At 35.4% G+C, this 18,340-nt stretch overlaps 1 protein-coding gene across 2 annotated transcripts; it reads left to right on the forward strand.

Moving 5' to 3' along the window:
• Window positions 1-1,375: 1,375 nt before the first annotated feature.
• LOC132057002 (uncharacterized) lies at window positions 1,376-12,173 on the forward strand. 2 transcript variants are annotated; one of them, XM_059449433.1, is made up of 10 exons: window positions 1,376-1,533; window positions 7,036-7,362; window positions 7,495-7,548; window positions 8,783-8,866; window positions 9,329-9,454; window positions 10,951-11,018; window positions 11,304-11,373; window positions 11,477-11,542; window positions 11,724-11,801; window positions 11,931-12,125. In XM_059449433.1, exons 2-10 carry the CDS (start codon window positions 7,084-7,086, stop codon window positions 11,970-11,972), a joined length of 867 nt encoding a protein of 288 aa, XP_059305416.1. In that variant the 5' UTR covers window positions 1,376-1,533; window positions 7,036-7,083; the 3' UTR covers window positions 11,973-12,125. The 2 variants fall into 2 exon arrangements, with proteins under 2 accessions (XP_059305416.1, XP_059305424.1); XM_059449441.1 differs by lacking the exon at window positions 9,329-9,454 and having other exon boundaries at window positions 11,931-12,173.
• The last annotated feature ends 6,167 nt before the right edge of the window (window positions 12,174-18,340 follow it).

The raw sequence follows: 18,340 nt of genomic DNA on the forward strand, positions 1-18,340 counted from the left end.
TTTCTATTCAAATTGTAAGAGGGCAAGAAATCTTATTTAGTGAAAAAGAGAGTTGTGTTAAATTGGTATAAATAATAAATAAGAAAAATTTAGTCAAATTATCCTTTTATTTAATGTTTCTTAATGAGTGTGTAAAACAAAAATGTATTATTATTTCACATAACTTGCGAAATTTAATTATCAGAAAAGAAAAGGTGGAGGTGATTATATATCTTTTACACACCCATTAAGAAACATAAACTAAAAAGATAATTTAACAAGTAATGTGGACCAGAAGAAGTACTTTTTTTGGTTTCCATGTCCCTATACCCGCATAGAAGTCGGATTATTTTAAATTCGCCCCATATAAAGCCTATTCGGGAGACTCAAAATTCAATCTCTAATTAAGGGAGAAGTAGTGATACAAGAATATGAATATGAGTAAAAAGAAAAGTACTCCTATGATATTAGATAGAAGTAATAAATACTACTAATAATGTAAGAAAATTATACATTTAAAAATTAAAGTCCTTCAAATTCGTTTATGTTTTTAAATGCTTTTATATTTATATTATTAATGGATATATTGTTATTTCGTACTTCATTCTGCATACTGATGTCCAAGTATTGTATAACCATTAATCAAACACAATATTAGATATTATAATTATTCTTATTATTAATTATTTCTTAACACCTTTAACTGAGTATTATATTATTGTATACGAAAGGGGTATACTCTTCTTCCTTGTTTTAGCATGACTTCTTCATAACTGTATTTTCTTTTCATACTTGATTTTGATAAGTGTAACTTGAACGGATGTGCCTCTCTACCTTCACAAAGTGGCAAGATTGCGTACGCACCATCCTCCCCAGATCCCATTTGTGGGATGAAACCAGACCTTTTAAAGGTTTTGTGCCAATAGGTTTCTCTCGTCTTTCAAATGGTGAATCACCCAAACCAAATCTATCTTTGCTTGGATGGGAGACGATAATCGAAGTCCGTAAATATTGACACATCTAAGTTCCCCAAATGCTCAGGAGTTCCTCTATTCAATCTTTTTCCTTCTTTCTTGTTGCTAGATATCTCGTTCATACACATCTTTTATTTGTTTCCTGAGCCTCTAGTGAATTACATCAAATCTTTACTAGTGGTATATTGTTGTTGAAAGTGTGAATTAGAATTATATTTTTCTACTTCCTTTTCACAAGACTCATCTAATATTACAGAAAAATAATCTATTTAAAAAAATATATGCTTATCTTTAAATATATTTATTTTCACATTGTTAATTCACGAACTTTTATCTAAATTCTATATTGTATAAATGCTTATTTTAATTCAATTATTTTTTAATACCACAAATCAAATTAACATTGTCTATAGCAATTTTTCCAATCCTTTTCTTTCCTTTTTTAGCTATACTCAACTTTATCTTTGTTGGTGGGTATTAAAGGGAGAGAACAGGCAAGCAAACTAAAGTACAGAAAACAAATACAAGGACTCGCTTCTGTAGCTAATTTTCATAGCAGTTTACCAGATATTTCTTTGAGGTTCGTCAATATCTCTATTTCTTGTTCTTTTTCTGGGTAATGTTCCCATGTGGTTTGAAACTATTTTTTTTTTTCATTTGATTTTCGTTGAATAAAGTTTTTGGCTTGCTTGTTAATTACTAGTACACTATGCCATACAATTCCTCTTTTCATTTACTTTATGTTCTTTGAACAGTAGGGGAAACTGAGTTCACAAACAGGAAGAGGTTCTTTTTAATGTGAACTATCTCCTAAAGACTGACAGACAATCTTGTATTTATATGTTTATAAAAATTTATAATTAAAAAAAGGCAGCCCGGTGCACTAAGCACCCCGCTATGCACAGGGTCGGGAAGGGCCGGACCACAAGGGTCTATTGTACGCAGCCTTCCATGGCTCGAACTCGTGACCCTCCTGGTCACATGGCAGCAACTTAACCAGTTATAATTAGTTTTAAAACAAAATTGTATTATAGGATTAAGCAGCAAGTAAAATGGTGGTTGTTAACCTTTTCAATAAACAGTGGCTATCAGATAGGGAATGAGCACTTTTTAGCGACAATTTGTAGGATTGTTAAAGTAACTACAGTTTAAGCCAGATAAAAATTTTGGCTTGTGATATAGCTTTGACTGATCCCAGCCCAAATTAAGCAAGAACTACAAATATAGGACCAGTATCCTAGTAGAGGCGGAACCAGGAATTTTAGTTTATGGATTTTAGACCACAATAGTTTTTGCTTACTGTGTTCTAAATAGATTATTTAGACATATTAAATGAATTCTTTAACACAAATATAGGGTTTGAGCCAAAACTATTGGGTTCGACCGAACCCATACCAGCATTGTGGCTCCGCCACAACAACAACAACAACATACCCGGTGTAATCTCACAAGTGGGGTCTGGGGAGGGTAGGATGTATGCAGATTGCGGACCTTACCTCTACCTCTGTGGGGCAAAGAGACTGTATCCAAAAGACCCTCCTCTCAAAAGGAAAGAAAATAAAAGAAAAGAAATTATGTTTATATTGGTCATATTTTATATTGGCCAGTGCCAGGAGATGGGAGAGAAGTTGATGGCTATGGGGGCTTGGAAGTTCAGTGGGGATGCGAATAGTATGTGGGATAGGGCGACCGGTTGCATTAGGAAAGCAGCTAGAGAGGTGCTTGGGGTCACGAGAGGTAGCCGTGGTAGGCACCAAGGGGATTCTTTGGTGGAATGGAGAAGTCCAAGGGACGGTGGAAGCAAAGAATGTGGCGTATGTGGAGTTGGTAGAAAGCAAGGATGAGGAGGAGAAGAGGACGAATAGGGAAAAGTATAAGATGGCGAGGAAAGAGGCAAAGTTAGCGGTTATGGCGGCAAAAACAGCAGCTTTTGAGCGCTTGTATGCAGAACTAGAGGACAAAGGCGGGGATAAGAAGTTGTACAGGCTAGCCAAAGCAAGGAAGAGGAGAGCACGTGACCTGGATCAAGTGACGTGCATCAAGGACGAGGATGGCAAAATGCGTGGAGGACGCTCATTAGACGGGGGAACGGTCATATTTTCATAAGCTTCGAACGAGGAAGGGGACAGAGACATTGTGTTAGGAGATTTGGAGCACTCTGCGAGGTGCCACGATTTTGGGTATTGTAGAAGTATAAAGATTGCGGAGGTTCAAGGTGCCGTTCGCAGGATGCTCAGGGGAAGAGCGACCGGGCCTGATGAGATCCCGATGAAATTTTAGAAGAGCGCAAGTAGGGCAGGTGTGGAGTGGCTGACAAAGTTGTTTAATGTCATTTTTAAGACGGTGAAAATGCTCAAAGAATAGAGGTGGAATCCGATGGTTCCGTTGTACAAGAACAAGGGTGACATTCAGAGTTGCAATAATTATAGGGGTATCATGCTGCTAAGTCACACTATTTAAGTTTGGGAGAGGTGGTGGAGATGAAGGTGCGGAGAGACGTGTCTATTTTTGAACCAGTTCGGATTCATGCTGGGAATGAACTGACGACAGGAGCAATTCACCTTATTAGGAGACTGGTGGAGCAATATAGAGAGAGAAAGAGTGATCTTCATATGGTTTTATCGACCTTGAAAGGCAGACGACAAAGTCTTAAGGAGGTTTTATGGAGATGCTTGGAGGCTAGACGTGTACCTGTGGCGTACACTGTGTGGCGATCAAGGACATGTATAATGGAGCCAAGACGAGGGTAAGGACCGTGGGAGGAGAGTTGGAGCACTTCCCAGTGATGATGGGGTTGCACTAGGGATCAACTCTCAACCCGTTTTTATTTGCCTTAGTGATGGATGGATTGACGCGAAAAATCTAAGGTGAGGTGTCATGGTGTATGTCATTCGCTGATGACATAGTTCTGATTGACGAGGCTCGCAGGCAGAGTTAACGCTAAGCTAGAGGTGTGGTGACAAACCTTGGAGTCTAAAAGGTTCAGGGTGAGTAAGACCAAGACTGAATACCTGGAGTGTGAGCTCAGCGACGCAACGCATGAGGCTGGTCACACATCGTATTGGGGCAGGGTGGATGAAATGGAGGCTTGCGTCCGGAGTCTTGTGTGATAAGAAGGTGCCACCAAAATTTAAAGGCAAGTTCTACAGAGTGGTGGTTAGACCGACGATATTGTATGGGGCGGAATGTTGGCCAGTCAAGAACTCTCACGTTCAGAAGATGAAAGTTGCAGAAATGAGGATGTTGCGATGGATGTGTGGGCATACTAGGAGAGATATGATTAGAAATGAAGATATCCGAGATAAGGTGGGAGTGGCCCCGGTTGATGATAAGATACGGGAAGCGAGGTTGAGATAGTTCGGACATGTGCAAAGGAGAGCCACAGATGTCCCAATGCGGAGGTGTGGGAGATTGGCTATGGATGGTTTCAGGAGGAGTGGAGGTAGGCTGAAGAAGTATTGGGGAGAGGTGATCAGACAAGACATGGCGAAGGTCCAGCTTACCGAGGACACGACCTTAGATAGAAGGCTATGGAGAACACGGATTCGAGTAGAAGGGTAGTAGATAGTTGTGCGTTGTCCTACTTATTCGTTCATACTAGGAGTCGTATTATTACTCTTATAGTTTGTTGTCCTTCGATTTCTGCTACTTTCTGTTGTTTCTTGTATCTTGATTATCGTATTGATTTGTAATAGCTACTGCCTTTTTTCATACTGTCTATCATGCTTTTATAGTATTTTTCCATGACATTGTATACTGCTTTTACTTATCAAAAAAAATAATTTATACTGCTTTGAGTTGCTTCTACTTGTGCCGAGAGTCTACCGGAAACTGGGAGGTAGAGGTAAGGTCTACGTACACTCTACCCTCCCCAGACCCCACTTTGTGGGATTACACTGGGTATGTTGTTGTTATTATATTTTATATTGGCCAGAAGTTATGTTCTTAACTGTGGTGTAGATGCTGGGCACCCGGAAGTTATAAAATGTGGAAGTAGAAATAGATGGGTAACAAACTGTTACCTTCTCAAAAAAAGAAATAGATGGGTAACAAGATATTATGTTGGAGGATCAATGGTCTGAGTGTTGTAAATTCCCCACTTGAACAGTCAGTGGTGGAAAGCTATAGAATGTTGGAAGGTGTTTATGGGTGACCAGAGATATGAATAGGAACCTAGATGAGTAAATTTGGGAGAAGAAATGTTTCACAAGGCAGATAAATGGTTGGCCCCATGGCTTTGGTTTAGAGGTAAGAATGCAATGCAGGATGTGTGAGTAGAGCGCACGTCCCACTGGAAACCAGCAAAGCTAGATCTCACCAATCCTACTATTCTTGCTGATCTATGAGTTTCTCGACGTTTGACGTTCTGTTCGAACTTGTAACTTATATGCAACAATCCGTCACAGATTCACTTATTAATCAGATATGTGATAGGCCTTACATGTCTAAAAACATGCTCTCTGTACTTTCGAAACTAATGAGGGGCAGTGACAGTATGGGATTTCATAAAGTTATACAAAGTTAGGGTATAACTGCATGGAGATTACACAAAATACATCAAACGGTCAATTTTACAAGCTCAAATTTTCCAGAAAACAATAGAGGTCAATCTGGAATTAGAAATTTGTATCCTTATTAACAAGTAAACAGAGTGATTGAAAATTGACGTTGACAAATCTTCCCCTTGAAATATCCTTCTAGTTCTTTCCGACCAGATATTCCAAAATAGGCATTTGGAAGCCCTCCAAATTGTCATGTTTTTTTCCGACGTCTGAAATGTTCCAAATTAAGAGCATATCTTATCTGACTGGAGCTTATCTTATCCATGCCTCTAAGAGTAAAAATAAATCCCAGCACTTAGAAGTCCATAGCCAATGGGTTCAAATCTGGTGACCTTTTTAACAAAAGACCAGGAGTAAACATGTATCCTTTGCCTCTTTCTTTGGTTGTCACTGGTCAATGTTAGGAAAAAGTGGAAGATGAAACTATGGAATCCACTTCCTGTTCGCTGTTAAACCGGATTGCAAATCTATGGGCTGTTGCTATGAAGAAGGACTGTTTATGGATAAAATGGATTCATTGCTTCTATATCAAGAACAATACACTGGAGACTATGCAAATACCCAAGAATGCCGCTTGGGTTGTCATGATGATCATAGGAAGTAGAAGCCTCATCAATGAGCTTCAGGGCTTGCAAGGTGACCTGATGAGCAGACTGCTACACTTACAGAAGGCTGAGGATATCTTTAGCATAACAAAGCTGTATCACAAGCTGAGGCCTCAGTACCAAAGAGTCCCTTGGAAACAGATGATATTGCAACCACATCTACACCCCAGATATAAGTTTAACCTTTGGCTTGCTGCACAAAGGAGGCTTGCTACTGTAGATAGACTCTTAAAACTTGGCATCAATGTTCCTCAAACTTGTGTTTTCTGGGGTTTAGAAGATGAAGTGTTTGAGCATTTGTTCTTTGAATGTCATATTGTGAAAGGTATATTTGGTCCAGATTATTGGTTTGGCTTGGTCATTCTAGAACCACAGTCAACTGGTCATCTGAGGTATTGTGGATCAACAGAGGGGCAAAGAAGAAGTCTGGGCATTGGGCTATTGTTGATTGTGTTTTTGGAATGATGGTTTATCTGATTTGGAGAGACAGGAACATGCTCAGGTTCCAGAATGGTGTTTTTTCTGCAGATAAAATTTGCAAGGAAATTGTACTGCACATACATACTAGAGGTCACAGCATACCAAGCTGGCAAGGGCACCTGACAAATCTGAATTCATTTCCTTAGTTCTGTATGTTAAGTTTTTTTTACTGTTGTGTTGAGTGGCTGGTAGTATGTATAGGTTAATTCATGGAGATGCAGGTGGTCAGCATCTGTTTGGTTTGTAATTCTCAATTTTTTGGTTGAATAGAAGATACTGTTTATTCAAAAATAAAATAAAATTGTGGATTACATATACAGTTGCATGAATCGCACTTGCCTGATTATAAGAAGTAGAGGGTTTGTGTTGCTGAAGCTATCTGAACGTATCAAATTAGTTTCCTAAATGCTTCTCTTTATATTTATTCTTTTGCAGGGAGTTAAACTTTTCCACAGACTGTATTTGCTGCTGATTACTTCTCCTATGTCCAGCCAGATGGTGCTTCGCTGCACTAATTCATTTGGATTATTTCGACCTAAATTTAATGGCCAATTCATTCCCTCCGTATACCGCATAGATGTGTCAGCCTTAACGAGGCATGTGTCTCCCACAACTCCTCTCTCCTTTTGTCAGCTTCAGGCATCAAAACTCCATGATAGTCCAGTCACCGTTGCGAGTGATGTGAGATATGGTGGTAAACAAATTATAAGTGTCGATTCGCAGCTGTATGACTACATATTGTCAAATGTTAGAGAACCAAAGGTGAATGTTCCTGTTGCCATCTCATTGTGATTTGAGAAGAGAAGTAAATGTGGGGAAAACAAAGATTAAAAGGAAAAATAAAGGAAGGAGGTACTCTATCAGTCACTCATTTTTGTTTTGGTTGGATTTCAGATTTTGCGTGAACTTAGGGAGGAGACAGCAACAATGCAAGGCAGCCAGATGCAGGTAATCCATCAGCCAAGACTTTGCTGACTTCTATTTTCCTTTACCTTCCTCGTAAGTAAGGTAAACACTACTTCTGTTTTGCTGTTCTATTGTTTTTTGTTTTGATACATGCACATAATCTCTTTCTAGTCTTAAAGACTTTAGGTACCTCTCAAGTTTCTGCATTTAGTTACGAAGTGTCTCTTCATTAATCAAAAATCTAAGTATCATTTGGTTATGGATGTTATTATGACCCTTGGTTCCTCTGAAGCTTATTTGATTTGTGGCTCCAGGGCACGCAACAACTGACTGAGTCCGACTTAAGTAAAAAGATCTCAGTAGTTGTATGAGTTTATCCTTTGCAATTCATTCAAGTGAATATGTAAAAACCGACTCTTTATATTAAGTTGAAGAAAATTTGTAAACTTTAAGGGTGTGTTCAGTGTGTAGGTAAATATTTGCCGGAAAATGTTTTTCAATTTTCTCATGTTCGGTTGGTCAAAATTTTTGGAAAACATTCTCTTGGAAAACAAGTTCCTTAAATGAGGAAAAGGACTTCCCTAGTGGAAGTAGGGAAACAAGTTCCACAAGTGGCATTCCACATCAATTGTTTCCTTCCCACCCTCCAACACATCTTATCTTCACTCCACCCCCATCCCAGCCACCCCCAACCCCTAACCTCCCCAACCCCACCTCCCATAGTATTTGTCTAGATTATATACAAATGTTTCTAGGATAATATTTTTGCTTACATGCTGAACACAAGAAAACTAAATAAAGAAACCCACTTATTTTCCTGGAAAACCTTTTCCATGGAAAACGTTTTCCTTCATACCGAACACACCCTACATGAAAGACAATCCGATTCACTCATCATATCGTGAAGTCGATGAGATGCGGTTATTGGGGAATCTTTTCTGGAAGAAGATTTGTTAAAGTGTGATGCAGCTTGAGCATGTACTTTGCTAATAATACATGGGCCCATGGGGAGGAAACTTTCTCTTTCAATTTCAAGTCTTGAAAGTTCACATTCTCCTCTTTTATGCTAGTAATTTTAGACCTTGAGGGGATAGATGTCCTCCCTCTGCAAAAATCTCTGAAGGTGAACTGGTTCTTAATTTTCCCTTTTATTTTATTGGTTTATAAGTTTGCCATATAAGCTAGGGCAGTTATTATTGATGATGATTTTTTCTCTTGAGGAGATTGACAGATGCTCTGGACTTCAATATTGACTAACTGCCATTCTTAGTTATAGGTGTCACCGGATCAAGCACAACTACTTGCTATGCTTGTCCAGATTCTTGGGGCAAAAAAGTGCATTGAAGTGGGCACATATACTGTAAGTCTATATTATGAACTCATCTACATAGTTTATATTTTTGTGTTATGCTTATCTTACCTCATATTAAATAGTTTGGTACTTCTTGTCAAAAAAATGAGCACACACTGCTGACAATTTATGCTGCAAAAGCCACTTAAATAGCAAATTTAAGATGCCAAAAACTGGAAAATGAGGCTGCAACTGAGACTAGTCGACAACAATGTATTGAATAGCATGAATTTGTGGCACAGATGTGTTTAATAATGCGCACCTTCTTCTGTTGTAATTTTGTATGGCACAAGTTTGGAGTTTTCACCTGTCTTATCCTTTATGTAGGTTCTTTATAATAAGAAAAGAAATCCTTTATTTAGGTTTTTTATGATGCCAATAGCAACAAAAATCAAGAGAAAAAGGGTGAGAGGAAGGGAACTTGATCTTCTCTTTTATGGTGTCAATAATATGAGTCGTATTGTCCCACAGGGATATTCATCCTTGGCTGTTGCCCTGGTCCTTCCAGAAGGGGGTCATTTAATTGCTTGTGAAAGAGATGGCAAATCAATTGAAGTTGCAAAAAGATATTATGACCGAGCCGGCGTGTCACATAAGGTGATTCTGGTGTTTCCCTGTGTGATTGATAAGATGTATTCTTTTTGTTATATTTGTGAGAGAATGCAATATAACTTTTGAAAAATATGTTTCATATGAATCATAAGATGTAATCTACTAAGGATGAAACAGTTATTGACCTTATTATACATCCATCAATCAATCAAGCATGCCTTGATTCCAAATTAAGTGGGATTTGTTATATGGTTTATCTATATTTGTTTCGGTATTGGGGCATATCCGACTAATGGTAAAAAGAAATCTCTTCTAATGAATTTCAACGGCTGTTTAAACCCAGAGGTTCTCTATATCTCACACTTTCCCTAACTGGACCTGATATAAGAGTAACATCGACTAAGCCTTAATCCAACTAGTTGATATCACCTAAATAGATCCTTTGTTTATGTTATGTACTGTACTCAGGTAAGTCTCATTGATCTTTAGAAATTCAAGTGTTTCTTTGAGGACTTTCTCAATGTGATTTTAGGTCTATGTCATCTCTTTTATTACCTTCAATCACCATAGTGTTGCACCAATGGACTGATGCTTTTTTGGAGGTCTACTTAAGACATAGTTAAACCATCTCAGGCATCGACCACAACTTATTCTGCTATATGTGCTACGTCCACCCTTTGTGTGTTTCTGGGGTGTGTTTGAAAGGAAAATGTTTTCTTGAAAAATAAGTGAGTTTCTTAATTATTTTCTAATGTTTGCTAAGTAAGCAAAAAAATATTGTTCCAAGAGCATTTATATATAATCTAGAAAAATACTATGCAGATTGGATGGGGTGGGGGTGGGGGTTGGGAGCGGCGGGCGGTGGGGAGGAGACAAATATGCTTGAAATGCTAATAGTGGAACTTGTTTTCCCCACTTCTATTAAGGTAATCATTTTCTTCATTTTTAAGGAACTTGTTTTCCGGAGAAAATATTTTCCAAAATATAAACATGAGAAACTTGGAGAAAATGTTTTCCTACATACCAAACACACCCCTAATCTTGTCCAATTTTTTATGTTCTCACATCCACTTTGATAGCTACATTTTCACAACACGTATCATGTGGATATGATGGGCTTAGAGGCCTCAGATTCACTGTCACGTAACATGCTAGTCGCGAAACTATTATATATAACTTGATTTTCATTTTACTAGGTATCTTCTGTCACATACACTGCTATAGTGCTATAGCATCTCTCAGCCATTCTTTTTTAATTCTATGTGATATATCCTCATCTTCCACACTATTCTCCTGGAAGACTGAGTCTACTTATCTGAATTGTCTGCATCTGTGCACAAAAATTTTGTTTAATCTGACTTCACACTGTTCTCTTTATGGAGGCTAAACGTGCATGCTGCCTAACATAAAATGCTGGAATGTGAACTGTATTTCTCATTTAGTAACGACTTATCATTATTCATGCTTGTTTATGGTGAAGTACGATAAGTATGTGCAATTTCTTGATAGTCATATCACTGATGGTTTGGCTCTGCCATTAGGTGGACGTGAGACATGGTCTAGCAGCAGATACTTTGAAGTCATTGATTCAAAATGGTGAAAGTTGCAGGTAAATATCTGGCTGAGGGCCAACTTTTGTTTATTTGTCGACTTTTGGTTTTTTGTTATAAATGTGCACGTAAATCTGCTGTCAACTCCATATATGAGTGACAACTTTATAGAATGTATTTTTCTTCCCTTTTTAAGTGAGTGCTTCGAGCTATACTTAGCACCATTTTGAGGTGTAAAAGATGTGATTTTTGAGCCAAATGCCTAATCTGAAAAAGCTATCTATAATGGACTATGGTTGGATTAAAAGGAAAGTCATTCACTAAATAACTCCAACTCTATGCAGATATGATTTTGCTTTTGTAGACGCAGAAAAGAGAATGTATCAAGAGTACTTTGAGTTGCTGCTACAACTGGTGTGTTGCGTGATCTCAAATCATCTTAAGTTACATCTAGTATTGCTGCATAGTTTAGTAAGGCCTGGCAATTTGAAATTGTAAATTCCGTTCCCTTTCACAGGTGAGAGTTGGCGGTCTTATTGTAGTAGATAATGTCCTATGGCATGGAAGAGTTTCCGATCCACTGGTAAATACATTTTTGCAGTTTGTCAACTCCAAAAGGAAAAAATGATTCAGCTTTAAGTCTTATTGTAGTAGATAATGTCCTATGGCATGGAAGAGTTTCCGATCCACTGGTAAATACATTTTTGCAGTTTGTCAACTCCAAAAGGAAAAAATGATTCAGCTTTAACTGATTATTTTGGCAGGTAAGTGATTCCAAGACTCTTAGCATTAGAAAATTTAATGAAACCTTAATGGAGGATAACCGCGTCGACATCAGTATGGTAAGCATGAGAATTTCCTTGTTTCTTTCTTCTTCTGGGATTTTTGTCTTTTTATTTTTTCGCATTTGAAATATCTTAGACCAAGAAATTATGAAATATTTCTGACATCATTTCTCTGGCTTTTCTAAGGTGCCTATTGGTGATGGTATGACGATTTGTCGGAAAAGATAAAGCCTACTAAAAAAGAGATTGAATATTGAACTGCCTTAGCTCTATTTCATGCTTGTTTAGTCTAAGTTTCCAGTGTGTAATATTTTTTTTTGTTCACTTTTTCATTTGTAAAAGGAAGAAGTTTTTATAGTTTCTCACTTGGTGGCTCTGTTATACTCTGATCTGTTTCCTTCATATTATGTGTGTTTAAGATCTGATTAATGGACTCGATGAGAAGTACAAGAGGAAGATTTAGATTTTTTCTCTTTTTTTTTCTCTTTTTCTCATACCCCATAAATCATAAATAGATTGATTCTTTGCCCTAAAGCTTTGGTTGCGTGATAAAGGAGACAACACAAAATGTGTGGATTAGACACATGTTACAAGTTCAAACCGTACCTCAGATGTTACGACCCAATTCAGAACAGTGACCGGCGCTTAGGAGCTAGCGCCCAAGCAAGCCTCATCGGCATTTTATAGACAAAGTTTCCCCTGTATTTAGAGCTGACCAAAGATTTCCTATCTGAACCACACAACCAACCATATCAACCAAAACAAAGTCACAAGTCACAACCATCCTCAGCCAACCATCTGCGACATAATAAGACTAAAACCATCTCCAAAACAAGGAAAGAAAGTGTAACACTAGTCGCTAGGGGTGTACATGGACCGGGTTGGTTCGGATTTTTTAAACACCAAACTAAACCAATTGCGTCGGGTTTTAAAATTTATACACCAAACCAAACCAATAAAATTCGGGTTTTTCAACCTCGGGTTTTCTCGGGTTGTTCGGTTTTCTCGGATTTTTCGGGTTTTTTTTCGGAATAGTGTTGATACAAAACATATAACTTTTACTTTAAATATTTCTTTAGTCCTAGTAAGATACAATTATATAATTAAGGTGTTTCTTAAGAAAATAACACAAAATGTGAGAAGAGTGATGACATTGTATTAAAATATTCAACAAAAGCTAATATAATCGGTTAAAATAAATATTGTTAATTAACAAGCCATAAAAGAAAATGACCATAATCTAAAAATACTAAGTCATGCTAAAATAAGTATTAATTAGATGACAGAGAAAAAAACTTAAGTTATGTATTTTTACTCGCTAAATCAATTATGCAAAACTAAAGAATAGATATCCAACATTATTGTCATTTCTAGTGGTAAATTGAATTTCTTTTGTTAGGATTAGTGTTGAGTTGGTTTTGGTTTGGACTTTATTTGAGTTACTAACATGATATAAAACTTATTGACATTCAAAATTCTAAGTTCAAGCTTGAATAATATGATAATAGATAAAAAATTACGAAAAAATTTAAGAAATATTTATAAATTACTTTACAAATAAATATTTTTATGTATAAAATATTTTAAAAATTGAATACATGTAATGTCGGGTTGGTTTGGTTCGGTTTGACTTTTTTTAGTTAAAACCAAACCAAACCAATTATGGTCGGTTTTTTTTTTTCAACACCAAACCAAGTCAAACCAAACCACTAGTCGGGTTTTTTTCTCGGTTTGACTCGGTTTATCGGGTTGGTGCGGTTTGTCGGTTTACTTTGTACACCCCTACTAGTCGCTGTAGAGAAATATAGCAGAAGAAAACTTAAATCGGGGAGACTTTCTACTAGCCCAAGATCGTTAACTAAGATCGGAAGATTCAACTAAAAAAAAGGAATCTTTGGAAAGGAGAACTTTGTAATGGAAGAAGACTCTCTTAAATTGGCTTGAATGACTTACAATTGGGTTGGCTTGGCTTAATTACAAATGTTCAAGGTCACCCTATTTATACTTGTCTAGGGATGATTCTAGATTTTATTCTAGATACATCCATAAGAAAAATCTAGTTCCTCTTATCTCCTACCACTATTCTAGACTATCATGATATTATTCTAGATACAAAAGGATCTAGATAATTCTACCCTCAACTATAAATATCTAACTGTCTAGAATTTCTAGATATTTCCTTACAATATAACTTTCTAGAAGCTCTTCTAAATATCTATGATATTTATTATTCCAAAAAATTAACTTTAATTTTTCATAGTCGCAAGTCTATAATAATGAAAGAATACTCATTATACAAACACAACTGACTAATAGAGTGACTTTAAGAGTTTTAAGCGAGGACATAACAATTAATTAATCTTTTTTCCCCACGATCGAAAAGCAATGCGGGGCTCATTGGACCTGTAAATTCATACTCATTAGTCATTAGCTAACGAAATTCTTGTTTGCATAAACTGTTGTCTCAAGAAAAATAGTGGGGAGTGGGTTGTTGGCTCAGTAAGTAACAATAACCACCACCGTTTTAATGACATTCTATAATAATTAGATTAGAAATGTCATAGAAATGCTTTTTCAGAAGCAGTAGTAATAACTGGTCTCACGTGTTTCATGTAAACAAAAATCAATTGACAATTCGGTAATAGACTCGGTAAACATTGTGTCATACCAAATATTTATGTTTGGCAGGTTTTGAAGAACGAATCATGTAATTGGGGCGACTCCCTACCTTGAAGCATAACCAAATAACTGCGGACTCTTGCAAAGGAATCAAATGTAACGGCAAGTCCCTATTCGAGGGAAATTGGTAACAGTAAAACAAATCTAGTAACAATGAAAGCATTTAAAATAAGCAGTAAAAATCTCAAGTAATAAAACAGTTCAGTATCATTTCAAGTAAAGGACTTGTCCCACATGTAAATTCAAAACTTTCGACAACACATTTTATTTTCAAAACCATGTATAGTCATGCAATTTATGAAAATACAAGTTGTGAGGTCACTACTCACCTCTCGATGCCAACTAAACAAAGCTCGACTCCTTATCGATCCACATGCTCAATTTGTATGCAAATCTATATTTAATATAAAGGTAAAAAGGCAGACAAGATGATGTCTTGTCAAACTACAAAAAAAACCTATTTATCTTTTTTCTCCTTTTTTTGATATTTTCCTTTCACTTTTCCCATTTAATCTTATTCTAAAAAATCACATTCATAACCTGTTTAATGTGTTTAATCACACCTAATAAATTGACAGTTATGACTTTTCAAGTCTATAACACCCCATTGTTTCACGTTTTATAAACTGGACCTATTTTTTTCTTACCTCAGTAAATCACATCATCCCTATGTGATAAGAAAGGTCGTGCGGGGGTGACTTTAATTTCCCCTGCCAAAGCACGAAACAAGATAACTACAATTTCAACTCATTATATGTTACATGCGAATGGTGGAATACAAGAATTCAGAAGGGAGAGTAAAATGAATCATCACCAAGACACCAACGTACAACTTCTACGACATCTAAACATCAATTCTTTGAATGGTAATCTGTAGGTTACTTCTGTGAGTATTTAGTTGTGTAATTGATAACTGAAAATCAGTGGCTATTCTGTGGGTTTCATCCGTATATTTTTCCATCCTTTCGTTTGATAACCGTGGTGTCACGCTGTCGCCTGGACTAATTTTATGTGGTACCTGCTATCACTCGCCAGTATAGGTACGGGATAACTCTATCCATCAAAGTTTAAATAGATGAATATGAATAAAATTACCTAATGTTTATTTCCTCCCGCTAGGATTTAAACCTGAGAACTTCTTATCTAAATTGAATTGTTGTTCTTTTGTCTCTTTTTGTTTCTGCTAATAATTTGGATACGAAGTTGGAAAATATGCTTTTAGCGGCAATTAATTTGCGGCAATAACTTAATTGCCGCTAATTATATTCTAGAATCAACTATTACCTATGAATCACAAAGCTTTAGCCTAACAATAAATGCTTAGCTAAAGGCTTTATTTTAATTGATCTAATGACATTAACCAATTCTTTGGTAAATATTTTTGTGACAATAACTATAGCCGCTAAAAGGAAAATATATTACCACTAAAAGCCTCTTTTGATGTAGTGAATGTAGCTTAAAGTAATTTGGTATTTATCTTTTCTTACAAGTATTTTTCATCCTCTTTACATTGGTTATATTTATGAAATTGTGCGCTTTATTTTTGTAACCTGAGAACTTCCTTTCTAAATTGAATTGCCGTTCTTTTGTCTCTTTTTGTTTCTGCCAAATACTTTGGATACAATATTGGAATAGCGATTTGTATTAATCTTAATCTTTCCTCACAAGTATTTTTTTCATTCTCTTAACATTGGTTATATAATTGTGTGCTTTATTTTTGCTATTCATACAATTTTGAGTATTGTCTTTTCTTAAAGTTGTGTTTACATAAAAAATTAGTGCAGCTTGTAGAATCGTGAGGTTCTTTTCAAGGAATCTTAATACTGGTGGCACCCTTCTTAGGCTTGGAAATAAAATTATTTTTTGTCATTTTTTTCCCTCTCATTCTTATTTTTATGTTAAATATAATTATGTTTTTCCTGAGTCCGGAACCAAAATGACCCATTAAAAGACCAAGTGAGCTAAAATACCTCAGGAAAAAAAAGGTACAAAGTACGGCTAACGCGATGTAACTTTAGGCTTAAAGGGTATTTCTTTTCTCTTTAGCGCAAGAAAATCTTGTATTTATAGGAACCAACATAAAACCCCAACGGGTTCCACCACTGGTCCCCTCCATCGGCAAAAAAAATTTCAAAAACACCATTAGAGGGCTTTTTAAGGTGACCGCACTTAAATAGCGTCGTTTTCTATTAATTTTCATCGGGAAATTTTAGATTCTCGGTATATTCAAGTCAAGGAGCAAGATTCTAAGCTCGAATTTTGAAAAAAAGCGGCGTATAACTCGATTAAAACAACCCTACAACAATCTTCGATTAAGGTTTTCTACTATGAACTTTTGTTATTAATTTGTTAAATACATTATATTTTAAGCATGTTTAACATTTAATCGTCGTGAATTTCAAAAAAAAAAATTAATTTTTTTTGTTGATCGAGCTGGGCAGTAACGTTTCTCTACTGTTCCCAATTTTTTTTTTGGCTAATTTATTATTTATTATTTGTTATATGTTTATGAATTGTTAATTTGTTAAATGTTTATGAATTGTTAATTTGTTAAATGTTTATGAATTGTTAATTTGTTCATTGTTTATGAATTGTTTAATATAGTAATGTACTATTATTTGTAAAATATGTCATTATTAATTAATTAGTTGTTAAATGTTGATTATGAATTGATATTTTGCTAATTGTTTATGAATTATTATTTTGTTAATTGATTATGAATTGTTAAATCTATATTATTTTAAAAGCATGAATATATATGTTAGCTATTATATTCTATGTCAACTAGGTAACATATTAAAACAAAAAAGATTAACTACTAATAACTACTAAACCTAAATTTGAGAGAACTCGATGAAGCTGTGGTTAAGAACACAATATTTAGATAATTATGTTCTATGTCAACTAGGTAACATACAAAATAAATAAAAAAGATTATCTACTAAACTTAAAAAAAAGAATAGTTAAAGTTCTTCTTTTAATATATATGTTCACGGAAATAAAAATTATTATGAATTTCATAAATAGATACGTTAACAATAAAATGCAAAGTTTCTAGACAAACATGTGATCGACGAAAATACTCTTTTAGTCTAATTTATCATATTTGTGTTGGCTATTTTGGTCAACTAAAAAACTATCACATATTTAAAATAGAGTTCTAAGCAAATACTACTGCTGAATTTCGATTCCCAAACTAATTAACTAAAAAGTCTTTGCCATCACATAACTCAAATCCCCGTGTCCTTAGTATCACATATTAAATTTACCGCATATTTAATATGACGAAAGTTATTCTGAAAAATAATTATTTTCTTCCAATATTTGGTTAGAGAGTGAAAATAATTTTTGGAAAAGACTATCTACTAAAGATTGATAACAAAATTACCAAATCAAATATTCAGAATCGTGCGAGGTAGTAAATATTTGATTTTTATACATTCAAAATATATATGGTATTCAAGATAATAATTAGATATTATTTTTTCAAGTTGCTTATCAATAGAATATAAATAACATTATAATAATCGACAAGAAATATTAGGTACAACGCACGTACATAGAGACTAGTTACAAAAAATATAGTAATCTCCTATTATTTGTTAATTATGACATTGTTACTTTATTTATTTGTGAAATTGTTTATCCCATGTTAATTATTCACAAGATATAATACAACATAATTCACATATTCCCTATAAATAATTAATTAGTTATATAATTTCTCTTTAATTTCAAGAATAATGAATAATTTAGTTTCTACAGACCCGGCTATTTCATGGATCGGAATGTTCACCCGGGGCCCGCTGTTCACTCGGCGCCCGATGATAGATTAGTATTGTCTTTGCAAGACAATCATAGGTCAGAGTTATTATGGACTGGTGCTATAGGGATATCAACTAGGCTCCGTCCCCGTA

The sequence above is a fragment of the Lycium ferocissimum genome, chromosome 1, assembly GCF_029784015.1.
Source record: "Lycium ferocissimum isolate CSIRO_LF1 chromosome 1, AGI_CSIRO_Lferr_CH_V1, whole genome shotgun sequence".
NCBI classification, from domain to species: Eukaryota; Viridiplantae; Streptophyta; class Magnoliopsida; order Solanales; family Solanaceae; genus Lycium; species Lycium ferocissimum.